This window comes from Erpetoichthys calabaricus, chromosome 10 (genome assembly GCF_900747795.2).
Source record: "Erpetoichthys calabaricus chromosome 10, fErpCal1.3, whole genome shotgun sequence".
NCBI lineage: Eukaryota > Metazoa > Chordata > Cladistia > Polypteriformes > Polypteridae > Erpetoichthys > Erpetoichthys calabaricus.
In genome coordinates, this window is record NC_041403.2 from 10,704,808 (window position 1) to 10,729,473 (window position 24,666).

General features: G+C 40.2%; 1 protein-coding gene across 1 annotated transcript; it reads left to right on the top strand.

The window, feature by feature from the left end:
• Positions 1 to 1,771: 1,771 nt before the first annotated feature.
• magoh (mago homolog, exon junction complex subunit) lies at positions 1,772 to 16,064 on the top strand. The gene is made up of 5 exons (XM_028810872.2): positions 1,772 to 2,027; positions 4,242 to 4,300; positions 9,198 to 9,308; positions 14,131 to 14,213; positions 15,842 to 16,064. Exons 1-5 carry the CDS (start codon positions 1,940 to 1,942, stop codon positions 15,939 to 15,941), a joined length of 441 nt encoding a protein of 146 aa, XP_028666705.1. The 5' UTR covers positions 1,772 to 1,939; the 3' UTR covers positions 15,942 to 16,064.
• The last annotated feature ends 8,602 nt before the right edge of the window (positions 16,065 to 24,666 follow it).

The following is a 24,666-nucleotide window of genomic DNA, read 5'->3' on the forward strand; positions in this document are numbered from 1 at the left end:
ACAGATGTGATGTTTGCTCTGAGGATGTTGATGGAGAAGTTTAGAGAAGGCCAGAAGGAGTTGCATTGCGTCTTTGTGGACCTGGAGAAAGCAGATGACAGGGTGACTGAGAGGAGCTGTGGTATTGTATGAGGAAGTTAGGAGTGGCAGAGAAGTACGTAAGAGTTGTGCAGGATATGTACGAGGGAAGTGTGACAGTGGTGAGGACTGTGGTAGGAGTGACGGAGGTGGGATTACATCAGGGATCGGCTCTGAGCCCTTTCTTATTTACAATGGTGATGGACAGGTTGATAGATGAGATTAGACAAGAGTCCCCGTGGACTGTGATGTTTGCTGATGACATTGTGATCTGTAGCGAGAGTAGGGAGCAGGTTGAGGAGACCCTGGAGAAGTGGAAATTTGCTCTAGAGAGGAGAGGAATAAAGGCCAGTAGGACCACCAAGGCAGAATCCATGTGTGTGAATGAGAGGAGGGTCAGAGGAATGGTGAGGATGCAGGGAGTAGAGTTGGCGAAGGTGGATGAGTTTAAATACTTGGGATCAACAGTACAGAATAATGGGGATCGTGGAAGAGAAGTGAAGAAGAGAGTGCAGGCAGGGTGGAATGGGTGGAGAAGAGTGTCAGGAGTGATTTGTGACAGACGGGTATCAGCAAGAGTGAAAGGGAAGGTCTACAGGATGATAGTGAGAACAGCTATGTTATATGGGCTGGAGATGATGGCACTGACAACAAAGCAGGAGACAGAGCTGGAGATGGCAGAGTTAAAGATGCTAAGATTTGCACTGGGTGTGACGAGGATGGATAGGATTAGAAATGAGGACATTAGAGGGTCAGCTCAAGTTGGACGGTTGGGAGACAAAGTCAGAGAGGCGAGATTGCGTTGGTTTGGACTTGTGCAGAGTAGAGATGCTGGGTATATTGGGAGAAGGATGTTAAGGATAGAGCTGCCAGGGAAGAGGAGAAGAGGAAGGTCTGAGAGAATGTTTATGGATGTGGTGAGAGAGGACATGCAGGTGGTGGGTGTGACAGAACAAGATGCAGAGGACAAAAAGATATGGAAGAAGATGATCTGCTGTGGCAACCCCTAACGGGAGCAGCTGAAAAAAGAAGAAGATTATTGTTGTTGTTGTTATTAATAGGTTGTCACTAAGACTGAAAGTGTGCAAATGTGGATCAACGGAAACAACTGAACATGAGTTACTTCACTGTGTTCTATGGAAGCTCCTACTTCATGGAATCTCGGCTCTAAAACTGCTCAAGGCATGAGACACTATTTTGTCCAATGAAAGCTCAAATAGTAAGTCATTATTTCGAGATGCTAACTCAAAGTTATGAGATAGTAAGTATCTAATAATGAGATACTAACCCGAAATTATGAGATTGTATATCGTAATAATGAGATATTAAATAGAAATGTCGAAATACTACGTCATAATTACGAGATAGTAAGTCATAATAATGAGATACTAGGTCGGAATTACGAGATAGTAAGTCATAGGTACAAGATGGTCAGTCGTAATGATGAGATACTAAGTCATATTTACGCGACAGTAAGTAGCAATTATGAAATATCATATCGAAATTATAAGATACTAAATCATAACTTTGAGTTAGTGAGCTTACACTTGATTGAAAAAAAAAAAGAATTTCTCGTTTAGAATGGAATGAGGGATTCTCCCTCCGTACAGCAGATGGCGGTAACACACCAAGAGTCTCTAAACTGCCGCTGAGGCGCCTGTTGCTCCGTTTGATCCGCTCGTTGTTCATTTTGTTCAGTGCTGTATCAATTTAGTTCAGTGCTGTATCAAATTTGTTCAGTGCTGTATCAATTTAGTTCAGTGCTGTATCAAATTTGTTCAGTGCTGTATCAATTTAGTTCAGTGCTGTATCAATTTTGTTCAGTGCTGTATCAAATTTGTTCAGTGCTGAACTCCGGAAGATGTCTAGCGATTTTTACTTACGTTATTACGTTGGGCACAAGGGAAAATTTGGCCACGAGTTTTTGGAATTCGAGTTCCGGCCTGATGGTGAGGCACATTTTGTTTTATCGCGCTTAAAAATGCGGGCGGTAAAGTGACTCGAGTGGTGGGTACAGGGGATGAAGAAAGCTTGAGGATGCAGATGGGCCTAGAATTCGTCGTGGGAATTTTCGCTTTTGCGTGGTTACATTAGCAATGAATGGGACTGAGGACCGGCAGGGTGTGATTTGAAAAAATCATTTCGCTATGACGTCTTTCTCTATGTTGGGTATATTGCCCTATACAAAAAAAAAAAATATTTCAAACATTTATATGAATGAGCGACGTAATATGCGACTCTCCAGCTCATATTTTAGTAGAATGTTTAGGGTTCATTTTGCTTACAGAAACGTTTATTGTTTGTTTGCTTGGCTTTAAAAATAAGGTAATCCCATTTTGCACTGCCTGTATTGTTAGCTAGCGTTCGGAGCAGCTTATCAAGTCAGTCATTATAGCCATTCGTGGAGTTTGTCACAGCGCTATAAGCCGGCGCTCGCGGCTCTCAAACGAAGTGAATTGAATTCGAAGTGTTTATTTATTTAAAACGTATAAAAGCTGACGAGAAGAGATGGCTATGAAATGTACTATATAGTAGATAGACAGAGGTTTGTCTCGAAGTTTGGATTTTTACAGAAGATCTTTAAATAAAAGCATACATAGATTTATAAATAAATACACAAGTTGGTCTGAACACACTAAATGACTTCAGTTTTTATGTGTAATTTCTGAGGAAATATATATAAAAAAAGTTCAAATTAAAGCTTTTTTTGGTTTTGATTCCAACCTGAGCGGACTCAGCATTTCTCTATAATTTGGCTTTTTACAGATCTTTAAATAGATTTATAAATAAATACACAAGTTGGTCTGAACACACTAAATGACTTCAGTTTTTATGTGTAATTTCTGAGGAAAAATATAAAAAAAATAGTTCAAATGAAAGCGCTTTTGGTTTTGATTCCAACCTGAGCGTACTCAACATTTCTCTATAATTTGGTTTTTTACAGAAGATCTTTAAATAAATACACAAGTTGGTCTGAACACACTAAATGACTTCAGTTTTTATGTGTAATTTCTGAGGAAAAATATTAAAAAATAGTTCAAATGAAAGCTTTTTTTGGTTTTGATTCCAACCTGAGCGTACTCAACATTTCTCTATAATTTGGCTTTTTACAGATCTTTAAATAAATAAATAGATTTATAAATAAATACGTTGGTCTGAACACTAAATGACTTCAGTTTTTATGTGTAATTTCTGAGGAAAAATATAAAAAAATAGTTCAAATGAAAGCTTTTTTGGTTTTGATTCCAACCTGAGCGTACTCAACATTTCTCTGTAATTTTTCATCACTATATTGTAAAATGCTGTGTTTGAACATTTCATTAAGCTCGTATATAATCTTAATTCCTAAAATGTGCCTCCTGCAAATTCAAAACCAGTTACAGCACAGCAAGATTGTCACAGGAAAAAAAAAAGCTTTCATATCTCTTTAAACGAGTGTATAAGTCAGGGGTGTTGAACTCCAGGCCTGGAGGGCTGCAGGTTTTCATTCTGACCCTTTTCTGAATCAGTGGCCAGTTTTCACTGCTAATTAACTTCTTTTCCATTCACTTTAATAGCCCTGTTTTTAAGGATTCAGTCCTCTGAATTTATTCATTTTCTTCAGTAGATGGCAGCTAAATAGAAATGAGATGTTAAATGAGCCAACAGATGACCAGCTAAACTGCGATTTCAAACTCCAACCAATCTCTTAATGAGAAGCCCATTCTCACTGTTAATTAAACCTGTTATGCTTGTCACAGCAGACATTTCCAAAATGTTTGATTTTTTTTTGTTTTTTCTAAGAACATTGTCAAAATGTTTTTGTGACCTGAGAGATCAACCTTCCCGAGACCTTAAACTTTATTTTCAGATATTGCTTGATGGACACAGATAAACTGCTCATGTGGTGGCTTATTTTGTGTCCCATTATTGTTTGGCTGCTAATTAAGGTAAAAGAGACAACTAAGGGGCCTGAGTCAAGTTAATTAAAGCTTAAGGCAAAAGAAGTTAATTAGCAGCACTAATGGTCACTGGTCACTGATCAAGAAGATGGTTGGAATGAAAAACCTGCAGCCACTGCGGCCCTCCAGGACTGGAGTTCGACACCTGTGGTATAAGTTCTTCATAAGAAAAAGAGCGAGTCATCATGTTCTTATTCACTTTATTATTTTATATTCCAACAGGTAAACTGAGATACGCCAACAACAGCAATTACAAGAACGATGTCATGATTCGAAAAGAGGTAAGAGCCCCCCCCCCCGGGATGGCCGATGTGGGGCTTTTGTTCTTTGACCGTCATTTAGGAAAGCATTTTCATTCTTTGAAAATTGTATTTTTTTTTTTTTTGTAATTCCGTGTTATTACTTAACAAGGTAATTAAAAGGGTGGGCTCAGATATGGGACACACTCTGGACCCCTGGAGGTCTTAGCAAAGGAGTGAATTAAAACAAAACTCAGTGCTATTATGAACAAATCTGCACATTTTCTCTCTGATGCCCCAACACTGAGGACTTTCAGACAACGAATAATTCAGCAGAAGTGTGTCGAGAGACACAACTGGGGGTCCTTTATACCAACAGCAATACGCCTGTATAGCGCCTCACTGGGACTGCCAAGGCAGAGTTGTTTTTTTTTTTCTTACTTTTTAGTCTTTCTGGCATGTGTTCAAACCATAGTGTGTGTATCTGTCTATTTTATAGTGCCTTTCTCTCCTCTCTATATTTCCTATCTATCCATCTACACTTTATTTCCAAAAGTATTGGGACGCCTGCCTTTATACACACACATGATCTTTAATGACATCCCATTGGTAATACATAGGCTTTAATATGGAGTTGGCCCGCCTTTGCAGCTCTAACAGTTTCAGTTGTTCTGGGAAGGCTTTCCACAAGGTGTAGAAGTGTGATGATGGGAATTTGTGACCAGAAGAGCATTTGTGAGGTCAGGCACTGATGTTGGAGGAGAAGGCCTGGCTCACTCGCAATCTCAGCTCGAATTCATCCCAAAGATGTTCTGTCGGGTTGAGGTCAGGGCTCTCACTGTGCAGGCCAGTCAAGTTCCTCCACACCAAACTCGGCTCATCCATTTCTTTATAGACCCTGCTTTGTGCTCTGGTGTGTGCCCAGTCATGTTGCCATCCCCAAACAGTTCCCACAAAGTTGGGACCATGAAATTGTCCAAAATGGCATTGAGTTCCTTTCACTGGAACTAAGGGCCCAAGCCCAACCCCACACCATAATCCCCCCCCCCTACACCAAACTTTACACTTGGCACAATGCAGTCAGGCTAGTACCGTCCTCCTGGCAAGCCCCCAAACCCAGACTAGTCCATCAGATTGCGTAATTTGTCACTCCAGAGGACGCATCTGCACTGCTCTCGAGTCCAGTGGTGGTGGGCTTTACACCACTGCATTCGATGCTTTACGTTGCACTTGGTGATGTTGGGCTTGGCTGCAGCTGCTCAGCCATAGAGACGCATTCCATGAAGCTCCCTCTCTATGCTGCACTGTTCTTGAGCTTTTGGAGATCTGTAGCTATCGACTCTGCAGAAAGTTGGTGACTTCTGCACCCCAACAGCAAGCGCTGCCCCTGCTCTGTGATTTTACGTGGGCTACCACTTCATGGCTGAGTTGCTGTTGTACCCAGTTGCATCCACTTTGTTATAATACCACTGACAGTTGACCGTGGAATATTTAGTAGAGAGGAAATTTCACAAATGGACGTACTGCACAGCTGACATCCCATTAAGGTACCACACTTGAATTCACTGAACTCCTGAGAGCAACCCACTCTGTCACAAATCTATCTATCTATCTATCTATCTATCTATCTATCTATCTATCTATTTATCTATCTATCTATCTATCTATCTATCTATCTATCTATCAATCAATCAGTGCCTTTCACATTATCTCTCTATCATACCAGTGGCTAAATTACTTTGTTGAAGCCCCTTACTCTTAACTGTGCTGCATGCAGTTGGCCATGAGTAAAACATTTATGCCGTACATCAATTCCTGCTTTTCTTAATGACTGACTTTGACTTCTCTTGATGATCAATGCAAAGCACAATTTTACAGCAAACTGTATTCTTTTAAGTTCAAACAGGTAATATGTTGAATAAAGGAAATGTCCACCTGCCTTGCACCATATGCCTGTGGGGGGGATAGGTACTAGTTTCTCTCTAACCCTGATCAAGATAAATTAGATTTAGAAAATGGATCTAATTATTATTTATTTATTATATACAGTGCTCTCCGTAAGGTTTGGGACAAAGACACATTTCTCTTTAGTTTTCCTCCTGTGCTCCACAGTTTACAATTACAAAGCAAACAATTCCATTGTGATTAAGACTTTCATTTAAAGGGATTTGCATACTTTTTGACCACACAACACTTTGTCTACAGGGCACCATAACGTTTGGACACAGCGATGGCAGGTCTGTTAAAGCTGTTAGTTTTTGGACTTTGTTACATATCACTCTCACATGCCATCACATTTGTGAATTTCCCCTTGGGATTAATAAAGTATCTCTCTCTGTCTCTCTCTCTCTATCTATCATATAGCACCTTTCATTTCTATCTATCTATCTATCTATCTATCTATCTATCTATCTATCTATCTATCTATCTATCTATCTATCTATCTATCTATCTATCTATCTATCTATCTATCTATCTATCTATCTATCTATCTATCTATCTATCTATCTATCTATCTATCTATCTATCTATCTATCTATCTATCTATCTATCTATCTATCTATCTATCTATCTATCTATCTATCTATGACTGCTTGAAGTCCTCAATTCATAGAGATCAGCAGGTGCTGAGGGTCTTCTCTTGAGCTTCTCTGCCAAGCCTCTAATCCAGCCATCTTCAGCTCCTGCTTGTTTTGGTGTCTTGTCCCCTTACATTTTCGTTTCAGCATGTGGAAGACCTGTTGAGTTGGATCGAAATGGGGCGACTGGCTTGGCCTTCCAGGAATGTTCCATTTTTTTAGCTTTAATAAACCCCTGTGTTGTCTCAGTAGTATGGTTAAGGTCATTCATATTGTTGTATAATGAGGCACCGTCCAGTGAATTTGGGAGGCTTTTACTGGACCTTGAGTAGTTAGGGTGTTTCTGTACCCCTCAGAATTCATTGTGTGTCTGCTGATTAGGACATGCAAGTAATAATTCCATTGTATACATGACAGTAAGGACCCCATAATGGTCTACCTGTTTCAAACATTATGTGCTCCTACTATGTTGTGTACTCATTGTTAAGTGATGGTGACACTCATTGGTAATGTGCACAGCATTTGTCCTTGTGTCCATTTGTCTGTGCCTCATTAATTCTCTTAACTGTGACGATATTCTCTACTAACTCAAAAAAAGGTATCAAACCCCTTATTACAGTGAAAACCTGCAACTTGAATCCGGTTTCTTGGCAATACCTGTAGTAGAAAATGAAGCCATCACTCCGAGGAGTCCTGATAAAGTAATCTGGAAGCGTTTCATTCAGGTTTTGAAGGCCCTACTGCTGGCATGCTTTTTATTTTTTTCACCAAATAAAGATCATAGTGCTTGGGCAGTGGACTACCCTCCTTTGGCTGGTGGAATTCCTCTCTGTTGTTGGCTACTCGTTTTCTCTTTTGTCTTGCCTTCTGTGATGATGCGGGTTCTGCTCCACGTTCCCATCATCCTTACGGGAGCCCTTGAACCCGACACCGTTGGTAATGTCACTGATGAGCTTGGCAGTGAGGCACAACAAATGGAGCAAGGGGATGGTGCAAAAAGTGCAAAGTGCTTCTATTAACAACAAATCAAAACCGTGTCCAAATAAAGTGCAGTGTCTCTCAAAATCTTCACTAAATAATCCATAAAAACGAGTGAAGAGTGGAGGTTAAAACACAATAGAAAAAATCTTTAAAAACACAACGAGGTTAAAACAACGGCTGGAAGCTGTCCCTTTTTTAAAAAACCCGATGCCTTCTCCGTTCAACTGGCAGCTCCCCTGCTTCTCCCAAACAAGCTCTGCAATAGGGGAGTCACCCTGTCAGCAGGTGCAGCTGACCTTACTTCTGTCCGGTTGCCTCCTGTCCCCTGGCTCCGTACAGCTACCTTACCGGACCGAGACTTGGGGTTCCCAACGGCCAGGGCGCTCACGCTGAGGCTCACCCTTCTAAGTCTCATCAACTCCCGTTGCCTTCCGAGGGGAGTCATCCATACTGCTGGTCACTCCGGCTCCTAGAAACCGTTCAGCTGGAGCGACCACATCCAACTGCCCCTCCTGTAATGTCGGCCACACACTGCTTGTGAGGGGCTCTCCAATCCAGCTGCCTGCATTTACCAGCAAGCCTGCTTTCTCTCGCTCCAGCTATCTTCTCCATGCTTCTGCTGCCTTCTTCCCTGCAACCTCCGTCTCTCTTTCCGATCATCTTTTATTTTCTTTCCCCTTGCTAGCCGCCTTGCGCTTCTATATATTACAGGGACGTGGATCAGCTGTGGCAATCGGCAGCTCCCGGGAACAATTACGGATGCGGACGACTCCTCACCTGTGCACTTAAGTGAGAATCGCCCGCATCACGAATTCACGGGAGAACCGCTCGGCCACACACCACCACGCCCTTTGGTTAGCCGCGAATGTGGCGATTATTTATTTGAAAAACTGGCCCTTTTGACGTGAGCTGTGGACCCGCTATACCACACTTTCCCTCTGCTCTTCTCCCTTTCAGACCTACTCCTGACTTTTTAACATGACCTTTCCATCCATGCAGCATCACATTACTGTGCCAGTCTCAAACTGTGACTCTTCCATCTTAGTGATAAATCACCAATAGCCGCTCGCCATATACTGTATTATCTGTATTTGGACAATTAATGTTCCACAACTCATTAAACCCCGAGACAACAAGAAAATAAAACCCATAAGCTGAAGTAAAACTGTGTGACAGCATTACAGGGGCTGGGTTTCATTTGAAGTACTCGGATACGTAACTTGGGTGCAGGGCCATCTTGTCAAAAGTGACCGTGAGTTTAAATGAGATGCACTTGTAGGAAGATTTAGGACTCATTCGTTTTGTTTAAGCTTGCATGGCACTAACTGTATTTCAAAAGATCGTCTGATTTATGTTGCTTTTGTTGTGAATTCTTACAGGCCTACGTCCATAAGAGTGTAATGGAAGAACTCAAGAGGATAATTGATGACAGTGAAATCACAAAGGAAGATGATGCTTTGTGGCCCCCGCCTGACAGAGTTGGACGTCAGGTAGGAATCCATTCAGTATAGCTAAAACAAAACAAAAAAAAAACCTGTGTGAAAATTTAGTAAGCTAAGTATTTTTTGCGATGGTTTTCTGAGTCCTGAACTTCTTAAAGCCCAACTGAAATTTTTCCATTTCTTAACTTTGAGGGCTTTTTTTTTTTTTAAGCTTGTGTATCATTAACTTGAAAATTATTTTTTATTTTGATTTGCTGGTGGGCTTATAATTGACAGCCATCAGATATCTTGTTTGTTTAGTAGGTGCTTGAAAGCAAACAGTGTCCATATGTTAAATACATCATTCAGTTTTTTATTTATTTATTTAAACATCAATAGGAGTGACAGTTTAAATGGCTCGGGGTCACACAGCAAGGCCAGTGTAACACTTCTCTGTTGTCTCATCCCATGAAGACCATGATCACCCATTCTGCTCCTGAGCTTCCCCAGTCCCACTGTCATTCACCTTTAACCAGAGATGAGCGACTAGGCTGATTTCAGGGCTATAGGGGGCGAGTGATGAGGAAAGATTAAAAGAGCGGAGCCTTTACAGGAGATGAAGAGGAAATCTGACTGACGTGTTTAAGATTATGAAGGGAATTAGTCCAGTGGATCGAGACGGTGACTTTAAAATGAGTTCAACGAGAACACGGGGACACAGTTGGAAACTTCTGAGAAGAGGAAATTTCGCACAAACATTAGGAAGTTTTTCTTTACACAAATAATAATTCTTTGCATTTATATAGTGCTTTTCTCACTACTCAAAGCGCTCAGCAATTGCAGGTTAAGGGCCTGGCTCAAGGGCCCAACAGAGCAGAGTCTCTTTTGGCATTTACGGGGTTCGAACTGGCAACCTTCCAATTGCCAGTGCAGATCCCTAGCATCAGAGCCACCACTCCGCCGATAGACACTTGAAATAAGCGACCAAGTAGTGTGGTAGACAGTAAGACTTTAGGGACTTTCAAAACTCGACGTTTTTCTGGAAGAAATAAGTGGATAGGACTGATGAGCTTTGTTGGGCAGAATGGCCTGTTCTCATCTAGAATGTTCTTTAATGTTGGCTTCTGTCATCAGAAACAAGGGAAGTAACCAAAAGCAACAGAAACTCGATGGTATCATTGATTGAGCCCTGCCTGCCAATGCCTGGAAACAGCACAGACCCTACACTCTACATTGGACTGTCTCAGAGTTACGCTCCAATATTTAATGAAAATATCTATAGACGACCCACAAATTTCGCGGGGGTTACGTTCCTAGAGCACCCGCGAATTGTGAAAAACCGTGAATTTTGGATGTGGTCAAAAAAAATCTTTTTTTATAGTTTAAACCCTAAATATGCCCCCAAAACACTCATTTCATTTTAAACTCCGCTTAATACATTACCTAAAAAAAAGAATGTAAAGTTAAACCCGTATACTGTACAATACTGTACTGCTGTCTCCCGCAGTGCTAGAATGTAAAATACAGATGTTACCCCTATATGTACTGTAATTAATGCAGGTGCGTTTTCTTTGGTATAAGTAGGGTAAACATGTAATAATTTAATAAAAATGCAGTAAATGTATGGGTACTCACCAGTAATGAATGATATTGATTGAAGATGATGATGAATTAGCTGTGCAGTACGATGAAGGTATGTAATGAAGATAATGACTGCACAGCAAAGGTGCAGGGTGTTTGGGCAGCATCTTAGGGCTTTAAAAAGAACAAATTGAAAAGCACAAAAACACTCAGCGAAACACTCGAGATAGCTGCACACGGTAAACTGTTATGATGTGGGAATACTGGGCTACATCTGCTGCAGATGCTTCACAGAGCAGCAGCCAATCAGCAGCAAGGAGAAATGAATAACACTCTCGGATTGGCTACTTTCACCATCCCAAGCTGCATTTTCCTCTACGGTTGCTTTGTGTTCTCTCTACAGTACAGTATTGCCACGAAAAAAGCCATTAAAAAAATTGCGGAGCATATTTGCAGTTTCTACTAACAATTATTAGTTAGGTTCTAAGGTAAAATCTGCGAATGACTGAGGCTGCAAACTCTGAACCGCGACTTTGCGGGGGTCTACTGTATAGCCATTTTTGAGTTGTGTTAGAATAAACATACATACAAGCAGTCACTACGTTGACTTTATTTGTGAATATAGAGATGAGTTTCCTGTATTTGTCCAAGGGTAATAGATTTAAGGCGGGGAAAAATTTATTTTATACTAAATACCATTTGTGGTCCCAGTTCATTGTGAGGTTAGAACATTAGAAATGACAAAGTTTAGTTCTTAAAGTCCTACTGTCTGCCACACTACTTGGTAGCTTACTCCATGTGCTTATGGCTCTCTGGGCAGAGAAGCTCCAGTCAGGGTTTTTAAGGCTGATACTGATGACTGATGTTAGGGTTACTCAATCAGCTGATTTCGTTACCGAGTCTGAATTATTTTTTTATTCTCTTTATTCCTTTAAAAATCTTGTTACACTAAGCTCCTGCATAACCAGATACATAGAAGCATTCTGCCTCTATTAAAGTGAATTTTTATAATTAAACTAAAAACCACAGGTGGTAACTGTTCATTTTTATTAACAAAATGAAATTCTGTAGGCTTATTGTTTAGTGACCATAAATAATACATTTATGCACAGAAATATTTATCAACCATTAACGGTGCACTGCACGAGAAAGTGCTGTGAATCCATTTGACTTGAGCGTTCCTAGTTTTCCTCCTCTTTCTCTGTACGTTTATCATTCGTTTGCTCAGAGGTTAATGTACATGCTTCTTCCTGAGCAGCTCTTCTTTTCTCCACCCTAGTGGCCCGCTTATTCTCTTCTTCCATCAGCATCTTTTCGCGTTAAAACTGATTAAGTCAGTGTTTGTGTCGCAATTACTTAGTATGTTTTGTTTAATTTTCCACATAAGCTGGCGCTTAAGTCTTCAATCTGCCTCAAGAATGATATAAAATATGAAGAGGTAGGGGATGAGAGTGGTGCCCGAATCATCACCTCGAAAGCAGATAGTAGACACCACGTAGTTTATGTGTACCAAATTTCAGGTCAGTAGGTCAAACGGTTTGTGAGCTACAGGTGATTTAAAATCCTGCACGGACAAACGAACAGCCACCGTAGCGTATTATGTAAGAAGATAATACATATAATGCTATCATAATTACAAGCTGTCATATTGTTTAATTTTTTTTTCTGTCATGTAACTATCTGCTACAAGGCTCAATAAAAAGTAGTTTTCACCATTTCTCTAAAAACAAATATATATACATGACATTAGTAGTCTGAATCACAATCTGATTGTATGGATGGTTACCTACCAGGAAACGCTTGTGGTTGGTCTGCCATTTGGCAAACATCCGCCACGGTGCCCTCTTCAGTTGCGAGAAGCAGATCATGGAATGTTGCATAGTTTACTGTCAAATAATGCAAACAGTCAACTATGCAATATATATATACAGTATGTGTATATATATATAAATATATATATATATATATATATATGTATATATATATGTGTGTGTGTGTATACATTTTCACACAATTAATTAATATTGGCAATTAAACTCTGCGTAAATGTAAATATATATGTACTTCCAGGTTTTAATCATTTTAAGTGATTCATTTCATTGCAGCTTTTTGCTGTTAAAATATACATTAACTATATTTGTACAGGTGTGTTTTTTCCCTTCAGTGTATCAGCTAGACATTCATAATTCTTGAGGTGTAATTATAAACATGGTTTGCCATTTTAATTATGTAATACCTGTTTCTTACCAAACCTTATGCTGTATGACATACATCAACAATAATAAACACAGTACAGTTTTTTTTATGAAAGCCTATTGTTTACTAAGCAGCAATTTCAAATTTGTCATATTTTTCAAGTTAAAAGCATAAGCTTCTGCATTTTAAACAAGTTCGCTGTCAGAACTCCAAACTCAAGTATCCCATTTTAATTTAAAGGACAAAATAAGTCTGAATTCCATAAAGCAGCTTTTCTTGCCATTTTTCTATTTGCACAGGACGACTTCTCCGATTACTTTTTCTCATCAGTTTATTACTCCACTTTAATGTAAAAGCTAATATACCAATCACATGTCGTTCACTGATAATATCAGGCTTCCACTCACTGCTGTTTGTTTACACTCCAGAAAGTTTGATGCAAAAGAGAAAAAAAAGGACACCCACTGGCTCAACTACCGTATTACCTCGCATAAAGGAGAACTGCAACTAAATCACCAATAAAGCTTAGAAAACCAGGGGCTGAATTTTAAACACTTCACTTAGGTCTCCTCTTAATCTTCTTTTGCACAATATCAGATGTGAGTAAGGTATGAGATTAAGAGAACTTAAAGTGGTTAGCAGTGCACATCATCAAAATATGGCAGAGAAATGGTGCTGGGCAAGTTGTTGTGGTGGCCTAATATCGAGAGATTACATCATAACCCAAGACAGAAGCTATCTTGAGGTAATGACATAAAAGACTAATGTGAATGTATTGGACTAGAATCAAACCCAAATTCCCTGCCTGAGAGGCAAAGTTTGCTTACCATTTTAATGCTGTCCCAGCCTGAGGAGTGCTGCTTCTGTTTTGAGCTGCTCACCCTGTAGTATTTCATGCCATTTGCTCTGACACTGTCAAACCTGACTTATGGTGAGAAGAACCTGTGTGACAAATTTTAAGAGTGAAGCTTGAAAAACAAAGCTGCACATAAAGAACTAACAAGCAGAAGATGTCATTTTAAGGTACTGAGGTTGGGAAAGGACAAATGTAGAAGAAGCTCTCTTCTCTTGGAGAATCCATTTTTAATGACTTATCACTGCATTTCTTACATAGGAGTTGGAGATTGTAATCGGAGATGAGCATATTTCATTCACAACTTCCAAGATTGGGTCTTTAATTGACGTAAACCAGTCCAAGTAAGTGTGTGTTCCTTTCCTTTTTTTTTTAAAATTCTTTTTACTTTTGAACACAGACATTTGGAGTTGCTGAGATTAAACGTTACTTGCTTATAAGTGTAGAAATTTCACAACAGCCAATATGTGGGCCTGTCTTTTTTTTATATGTATATATACAGGTGCTGGTCATAAAATTAGAATATCATGACAAAGTTGATTTATTTCAGTAATTCCATTCAAAAAGTGAAACTTGTATATTAGATTCATTCATTACACACAGACTGATGTATTTCAAATGTTTTATTTCTTTTAATGTTGATGATTATAACTGACAACTAATGAAAGTCCCAAATTCAGTATCTCGGAAAATTAGAATATCAATTAAGACCAATGCAAAAAAAGGATTTTTAGAAATGTTGGCCAACTGAAAGGTATGAACATGAAAAGTATGAGCGTGTACAGCACTCAATATTTAGTTGGGGCTCCTTTGGCCTGGATTACTGCAGCAATGCGGCGTGGCATGTAGTCGATCAGTCTGTGGCACTGCTCAGGTGTTATGAGAGCCCATGTTGCTCTGATAGTGGCCTTCAGCTCTTCTGAATTGTTGGGTCTGGCGTATTGAATCTTCCTCTTCACAATACCCCATAGATTTGGGTTTTGATATGAATTACTGGGCAGTGCAGTTATCTGACCACTGACAAAGTGCGAATATTTGTAGCGTGCAAGTTAAGCAGGTGAAAGTGACGTTTACATTAAGTCGGCTGTTGCCCTCTTCCACCTACTGCTTGTCCACTCCTGCGCTATGCAGTGGATCCCTGGACACTTTATTCATTTTTTTGCTTAGCTGGGGACCTGTTTTGACAGGTAGGTGGGGAAGCATGTGTTGCAGGTGCCCGGATGGCCTCTTCATTTGCAACAACGTGTGTTTGATATTTAAGTGTTGTACTGCTTGAACTGTCATCCCAGGTAAAAGCAAACCATATGCAAACAGCAGAGGTAACACTAGCTCTTCTAAACTCTTCCTCTTCTGATCTTCACTCCAGTTTTTTGCTCTCTCTCATATCTGCCAGGCAACTTGGGCACTAGTTGACATTGGCATGTTTAGAAAGAGCACTGGAGATTTTACAGATTCAATATAACATTCCGAAGGAGTAGTGCAAAGTCAAATAAAACTGCTGAACGTTGTGATATTTGCTTAGAAATAGATTTTTTTTTTCCTTAAATATCAAATTAAATAAAAAATTCAGTATATTGCTCAGCCCTACTTTTGGGTTATTAGATTTATTTCTGGACAAGAGTGAATTGCAGTTATTCCAGGTTCAAAAGGAGACAGAGTCACATGTAGTATTTCTGTCACCTTGGGGCTTCATCTTAATACGTCTTAGTGCAGATGCAGTGGATAGACAGTAGTCGCTGTGTAATGGATGCTGCCAGCCCAGTTATCGTTGGCTTCAGTTTCTTTATCGCTAGTTTAGTGTGATTCTCACTGAGGTCGTTTTTAATGTACTTGTATGAGCCCATTTGCCTCCGTTTCCTTCCAATTGTATACTCCGGCATTTTTTTTTTTTTTCTTTTTGATTTTGCAGTTGTTTTGCCAATTTTTAATTTGTCTAATTGCACTTTTGTTTCTGTTTTTTCCCCCCCCTCAGAGATCCTGAAGGTCTCCGAGTGTTTTACTACTTGGTTCAAGATTTGAAGTGTCTAGTGTTCAGTCTAATTGGCTTGCACTTCAAGATTAAGCCAATTTAAGAGCAACTTTACGATTGCCGTGAGGAGTGCTTTTGTATAGCTTTCTTTTTAGAGGGTGTATTTTGTACATTATTTTTGGGGAAAATCTGTTCTTTTTTTATTTTAAATAAAATGTTAAACAGACCTGTGTCTGTCTTATTTTAAAATGTTTCCTCTTTCTTGCTGACAATGTGATTTCAGGTACTTTTTCTTTTTTCTCCCTGTATACAGTAGAACCTCTGTTCACAAATGTTTCTGAACACATACAATTTGGGTTACAATCAAAAAGTTTGCCAAAATTTTGCATCTGTTCACGACCACACGCTCTGGTGGCGAACAAAAACACTGGCGGCCAGTTTCCCTGCGCACGTTTCCCATTCTCTGTTTCCCATTTTCTTTTGTTTGCGTATACAGGGCCTAACAAAGCAGCTGATGTTGCCAAAGGAGTTAGTGTTAACCACTCAGTGCTGGAAGAGGTGGAAAAACTGTTGCTAGTGTGGTTGAACGAGAAGCAAGTTGCAGGGGAGAGCGTAAGCGAGGTGATCAAATGCGAGAAAGCCAGGAAGATTCATGGCGATTTGCTGAAAAAAAAAAAAAAAATCCTCCTTCCAGTGGCGAAGGTGAGGAATATAAAGCCCCAGTAGAGAATGGTGTGAAAAGTTTCGCAAGAGAAGTGGCATTTAAATTTTTTCCCTGTGCTTAAAACTCAAAAAAAAAAAAAAAAAAAAAAGTGTTTACAGCGAGCGGTTGGTAGCGCTATAGTGCCAACTCTTACAATGTTAGTTTTCTCTGTTATTCAAGGTTTTCTCAGTGTTATTCAATGTTTTTACATTTAGTTTACTATTACACTGTGCTTCCTATGGTATAATTATTTTTGAGAATATAAAAATATATATTACAGTTTGTACGGTCTGGAATGGATTAATTGTATTTCCCCATACAATCTCATGGGGAAATTATGTTCAGGTCGCGGCCAAATCGTGTCGCGTCCAGAGTTTTGGAATGAATTATGATCGTGACCAGAGGTACCACTGTATTTACTGGTGTGGTAAAGATAAGAGTATTAAAAGTGAAAATGTTATCTTATGTAGCTTTTGAAAATATATATATTTTTTTTATTTTCCAGTTTTCCTGTGCTTTTATGAAATTGCTTTTTCAAATAATTTTAAAATGTTTTAATGTTAGTATGCAGTATATAGCATATCTTAAATACCAATATTCAAGTTTGCAAAAACTGCCCTCAGAACAAGTTATGATTCAAATACACCTGAATACACATGCAAGGCCAAGGCGTCTGTGTCCAGTTCGTGTTTATTTGCTGTTTGTTACTACGTGGACAGCAGTTCTCGTGTGTGTGTGTACTTGTTCACTGGTCACATTCAGGTTCACCAGTTTAGTACTGGAGAAGTGCGTATTTGATCTTTGGGTCTTTCTGGAATGGACTGCATAAAATGCTGAAAACAATCTTTAGGGGTGCTGGCTCTGTAGCGTTGTGTAGACCCTGTAGGTTTTGTTTGACTGGAGACCCCTGCCTCGTCACACTGGCTCTTTACTGGAGTGAAATCTGTGGACTGTGCAGGCCATTAAAGTAAACTCGAGTCTCTGTCCTGTTTGTGGTGATGTGTGCTTTGTCACAGGGGAAAGGGGGTATCACAAGGCCTATGTATGCCATTAAAGCAGGGGTCCTCAGTCACAGTCCTAGAGGGCCACAGTGGCTGCAGGTTTTTGCTCCAACCCATTTCCTTGATAAGAAGCACTTGTTGCTCAAGTAACACTTCTGCTTGACTTTAGTGGTCTCACTCAATAAGATTTTGAACCCTTATTGCTTATTTTAGTCTTACACAGTTGTATTCTTATTTTTAATTGCTCCTAATTAGCAATAACATGCAAATGTCGAGACCAGCATTTATCCATTTAGCTTGTTACCATTTACACCTCTGTGTGTATTTATCATGCACTATTGGGTTTAATTAAATACTTGGAAGGAAAGTGAGGAGAAAAAAGTGAAGGACTGAGAATTACTCCTCCATTTTTTTTTTTACCACACTTATATTAACTTCACCTGTTTGTTGTCTGGTACAAATCTTGTAATCGATATTTAACCCACTTCCTATTGTCCAAATGACTTGAAATTTTGCACACTTACTCGCTTCTGATGACAATACACGAATCGGTAATCAGTTTCACTAATTTATCAATTAATCCAAGTGAAGAAATTAAATTTTCATATGAAGACAAGTTCAAGATTTTACCAATAGATGGCGCTAGTAATGGATAGAGATATTAAAAGCAGGATTAAAATTTTGATTACAAAATTATACTAAAACAAACCCAAGACTAAAAAGTTGAAAATAATATATATATAAAAAAGTTTTAAAAACCACGCTTATATGAAGTTAAAAAGTAAAAAATAAGTCTCTCACACATCACTCGTAAAATAAAAGCGTGGGTACTTTTCATCAAACAATATTCAAATAAAAATACTTCTTAAAATCTTAGCAAAAGTGCCCACGCTTTTATTTTACGAGTGATGTGTGAGAGACTTATTCTTTACTTTTTAACTTAATATAAGTGTGGTTTTTAAAAAATGTGTGTGTGTGTATATGTGTGTATATATATATATATATATATATATATGTATATGTATATGTGTATATATATATATATATATATATATATATATATATATATATATATATGTATATATATATATAATGTTAGCCTTCAAATCATTTGGATGATATCCTGCATTTCCTTCCCCTTTCTAAGGATATGAGAATGAGCTGACATAGCAGAGTTAAAGCACAAACAAGCCATGACATTAATTGACAAGAATTGCTTTCTAATTAAGCAACTGGGTTAAAACAAACACCTGCGGCCCTCCAGGACTACTGGGATTGAGGACCCCCTGCATTAAAGCCTGCCCGCCACTACCATGCTTCCAGCAGTAGGCTCTTCTCCTGACACAGGGTGTCATGGATGAACGAACTCGAGGTGTTTGTAGACCAGAGTCTGACCCAGAAGTGAGATTTGTTTGACCAGGCAACATTTTTACAATTTTCATTTTGTCTTTTTTGGTAATCGTTTATCCTTTAGGTGTGTTAAGCTGTGACTGAAGCTCATCTGTTTCATGGACTAAAGCTCTGTTTGGTCAGAGACGTCCTTTTTGCGTCCCACTGTTGCCTGAATACTTGCTGCCTTTCTGTTAATCTTAAACACACATAGCCGTTGTCTGACCACCACTAGTACTAACTGAAGTGGATGTTTTTTGTTGGTTTATCACCCCATTCTCTTGTAAACTCTACAGAGTGACGTGTATGAAAATCTGGAGACGTCTGCCACCAGCAGTCATACCCTGCTATATATTGCGAGGGTTACATCAATGTGCAGTGCAGTCTTTCCCTGTGCACCTGTACAAACATGGGGTCTTTGGTCACAATGGTGGAACAGTGTGAACTTTGATCAGTCCGTTTCTCTGGGAGTAAACATGGCTGCTCCACTCTCTGTCTGCATCAGAGACTAGCAGCGAGCAGTGGTCTGTTCCATAAACTCCATAACGGCAGTAATACATTTTATTTATATAGCTCCTTTCCGAAGCTCACGGCGCTTAAGATTTTTTTTACAATATGGAGTCGTGTTTTTTTTTTTTTTTTTTCTTCATGGTGGCGTTTTTACAAATGGATTGAGAAGTTCAAAAATGATCTGACAAGTTGGTGCACATCCACGTCCACTACTGACGACAGCACCGAGCAAGTCCAGATCGTGATTCTGAAGAACCGATGGGCACCGTGGCCCCTGGTACACCTTCTGCCCATTAAATAACAAGAAGAGGAGCTGACTGATCAAAGTCCACACAGTGAGGTGTAGTGGTTAAGGCTTTGGAACTCGGACCCCGAGGCTGTGGGGTGGTTTTCGGCTTATGCTGGTGACCCTGTGTGACTGTGAGCAGGTCACGTCACCTGCCTCTGCTCCAATCAGAATTATAACACCGAATAACATTTCAATGTGCGTCTCCCTTACAAGAGCACAGTCAGTACATAAAATAAAAATAGATAATTGGAAATTAAAACAGAGAGAACTTGTAATAAATCCTGGTGATTAGATTATAATTGTATCATAGCTTAAAAAAAAATTACACAACGTACAGCATCCTGCACGATGTCAGTCTCGAGATGTCTTTAGTGGTATGTGGTGCCTGGTGACTGGTTTAGCTGCACCACTACATGGGGGGTAAAACTGTGTGGGCCACATTGTGTAGGCTTTCATTGTTCTGTAGCCGCACCCAGATGGCAAGAGATTGAATAGCTAGTGTCCAGGGTGAGAGGGGTGCTTGAAAACCTCTGTTCAGACAGCGGGTGTGGTGAGCTCAGTGCCCGCGATCTTTAATAATTCACTCAAGTGACTGCTGTACTGCTGCCACACCAGACAGTGATGGCGTCAGAGAGCCCACTCTGAACTGCACAGTGGTGGAGTGACACTAATAACTCCTCTGATCCCCTCTCACTGGCCACTTTATTAGGTACCCCTTGCTAGACCCCCTTTTGCCTTCATCATGGCATTGATTCAACAAGCTGATGGAAATGGGCGGAGTGGTGGCTCTGAGGCTAGGGATCTGCACTGGCCGGTTCGAATCCCGTAAATGCCAATAGGGACTCTGCTCTGTTGGGCCCTTGAGCAAAGCCCTTAACCTGCAATTGCTGAGCGCTTTGAGTAGTGAGAAAAGCGCTATAGAAATGCAAAAAATTATAATTATTATTAAGTCCACATTAATATCACAGCATCACGCAGCTGCTGCAAATTTCTCAGCTGCTCATCCATGATGTGAATCTCCTGGATTGAGATCTGGTGACTGTGGAGGCCATTTGAGTCCAGTGAACTCATCAGCATGTTTGAGATGATGTGAGCTTTGTGACATGGCGGGTTATCCTGCTGGAAGGAGCCATCAGAAGATGGGGACACTGCGGTCATTAAGGGGTGGACAAGGTCAGTGACAATACTCGGGTAGGCTGTGGCATTTAAATGATGATCAGTTGGTACTAAGGGGCCCAAAGTGTGCCAAGAAAATATCACAGACACCATCACACTACCACCACCAGCCCGAACCGTTGATACAAGGCAGGATGCCTGCTTTCATGTCGTTGACGCCAAATTCTGAGCCCACCATCTGAATGTGGCAGCAGAAATCAAGACTCATCAGACAAAGCAACGTTTGTCCAATCTCAGAGAGCCCGTGTGAATTGTAGCCTCAGTCGCCTGTTCTTATCTGACAGGAGTGTCACCCGCTGCTGTAGCCCCCCACCTGCTTCATGGTCTGACGTGTTGTGTGTTCAGAGCTGCTCTTCTGCACACCTCCCTTGTAACGAGTGTTAATTTGAGTTGCTGTTGCCTTTCTATCAGCTCAGACCAGTCTGGCCATTCACCTCTGACCTCTGCCATCAATAAGGCATTTTCGCCCAGAGAACTGCCACTCACTGATATTTTCCCCTTTTCAGACCACCCTCTGTAAACCCCAGAGATGACTGTGAGTGAGAATCCCAGAAGATCAGCAGTTTGTGAAATACTCCGAGCAGAGCAGCCCATCTGGCACCAATAACCATTGTCACTTGCAGAGTCACTTCAGTCCCTTTTCTTCTTCCCCATTCTGACGCTCGGTTTGAACTTCAACAGGTGGTCTTGACGAGGCCTACAGGCCAAAATGCATTGAGCTGCTGCCGTGTGATTGGCTGATTAGAAGTTTGCATTAACAAGCAGTTGAACAGGTTTACCTAATAAAGGGGCTGGGGAGTGCAATCGTTTCTGTGTCTTTATAGCCAGACCAATATTGTAAGACCCCTTGGATAAAGGCATTAGCCAAATAATAAGTAGTCAGTCTGAGTACTCACTTGAGCAGAGGAGCTGTGTAGAGAGGAAGGGCAGCATATAACACAAAGCAGAATCAATGAATTGTCGTTTTAATGCCTACTTTGTCGGGGCTTCTTCATAATTTAAGCCCTATGATGTGCCCACCTTGAACTAAGAGGATGAGTCAGACATGACAGCCCATCAAGGAGTTACCACAATTCTGGAGTCCCGTCGGACTCAACAAGATCAAAAAGCAGAGAAGCTGTGTAGGTGGAGGGTGGGACGGCCAGCAATACCACCGGGGTCACCAAACACATCAACTTTTGCTTCATTTCCATAACCCAAAGAAAATGATCACAGAAGTTAATTCTTGACCCCAAATTGCACACTTAGTTGATTCAAAAGCATTTTTCTTGTTCTAATGGTTGGCTGAGCAACAAATAAACACCTTGAGCTTCGGCATTTCATGAAGCACATTGGTGAGTAAGCCTCGCTTAAATGGAAGCGCTGGGCTTGTTCTCTGAGTTGGTTTCAGTTCCACCAAAGAGGATTGGGACTTGGTGACCGAGGCCACTGAATGTCATCCCTCCGGTGCGCCGTGCCAGATGAAGTGCGGTTTCAGTGTTGTGGTCCGCGACTTCACAACATTCACATTCAATAAGAAGGCCGCGGTGGGAGGCTCCGTATCTAATGTTGCTGAATTCTCTTTTAAATGAATCTTACGTGTTCATTACAAAATGGAATCAACTTTAGAAACCTCAGTACTCCTTTGAAAAGGAGTTACCCCCCTTTCGTAATTGAGTGGTGCAGCAATCTTAATCGGGCTATCGTTTAATCTGACGTGACATTAAAAGGTGTGATGTTGACTGAAAAATGACAAGAATTATTAATGTATCACATTTAAGTGATTGCACCATTCCTTCCCATTGCTCTGTTTTGTCAATGAAAGACAAAGTGAAGGATACAGTAATACAACAAGGATACAGTAATATAACAATTTGGTTCCATAATGTTATAAAGCACCACTGCTAAGCCATTAAACATCTAACACTAAAGTACAAAGATGTTCATAGTAATGGAAGGCACAAGAAAAAAATGCCAGCTAGGATCAGCTCCGGTGGGTGTGCTGCTGTCTTTGCGTACAGCGCAGAGCTTTTAAAAACCACTGGCACAAATAATGAGCAGAAAGAAAGCTGCTGGTCAGGTCTGAGAGGGTCATGACAGTGGTGTGTGTGTGTGTATATCCACCTCGAGAAAGGGGCAAGTGTCTGTGTGTCTGCCTGATTGCTATGTCTCTTTCATTCCAATAGTTGGTGCATCCCAAACATTAATGCTGCTTCTACAAATCCCATACCAAATGGCATATAACAGAGACCTAGCTGTCGCATGTGTCAGTCCAACAGATGGTGCATCAAACGCATTATGAATCCCATACCAAATGACATATAGCAGACACATAGGCATTGCTTGTGCCATTCCAACAGACGGTGCATCACAAACATTAGCACTGCTTTTACAACACCCATTCCAAATGGCATATAACAGAGACATAGCTCTCACATGTGTCATTCCAACAGATGGTGCATCAAAAGCATTAACTTTGATTTTACAAATCCCATACCAAATGGCATATAGCAGAGACATAGGCATTGCTTGTGTCATTTCAACAGCTGGTGCATCATAAACATTAACACTGTTTTTACAACACCCATTTCAATTGGCATTTACCAGAGGCATAAGCATTGCATTGGTCTTTTCAACAGATGGGACATCACAAACATTAACACAACTTATACGACTCCCATTCCAAACGGCATATAGCAGAGACATAGGGGTTGCTTGTGCCATTCCAACAGATGGCACATCACAAACAGTAACACTGCTTTTACAAAACCCATACCAAAAGGCATATAACAGAGGTGTTGCATGTGTCATTTCAACAGATGGTGCATCACAAATATTGATACTGCATTTGTGAATCCCATACCAAATGGCATATAGCAGAGACATAGGCATTGCTTGTGTCATTCCAACAGCTGGTGCCTCATAAACATTAACACTGCTTTTATGACACCCATTCCAAATGGCATATAACAGAGTCACAGGTTTTGCTGGTGCCATTCCAACAGATGGCGCATCACAGATATTGACACTGCATTTGTGAACCCCATACCAAATGGCATATAACAGAGGTGTTGCATGTGTCATTCCAACAGATGGTGCATCACAAATATTGACACTGCATTTGTGAATCCCATACCACATGGTATATAGCAGAGACATAGGCATTGCTTGTGTCATTCCAACAGCTGGTGCCTCATAAACATTAACACTGCTTTTATGACACCCATACCAAATGGCATATAACAGAGACATGGGCGTTGTCTGGTGCACTGCAAACATTTACGCTGAGGTGTACGCCAATTAGTTTGATTTCAATGTGTCTCAGACGGGGAGCACAGCTAGTTCTCTATATATGTAATATAAATATTAAATACATTCACTTACGCTCCTCAATTGTGAAATGCTTTTGACCTCTTTATTATTTGTATAATAGTCCTGATTGGGTTTTTTTTCTTCTTTTTTCCACTAATACTATATTTAAAAAAAGTTTTTTTAATTGAGGCTATGCCAGTACAATAGAAACACTCATTGTACCTGAGAAAAAGTTGTATGAAAGGTGCTATATCATATCATTACACTGCTGGTTTAGTCCCCACCACTGGGTTGCACTCAGTGAGCTGATGAATCCTCCAAGTTGTTAGATGGCAGATGGTATTCAATATTTGAAAAAAAAAACAAAAAAAAAAACGTGATAGTGTTTATAATACAAGGCGCTATATCGTCTCATTAATCAGCTGGTTTAGTGCGCACTGCTGGGTCACAGTCAGTGAAATGCAGAGTT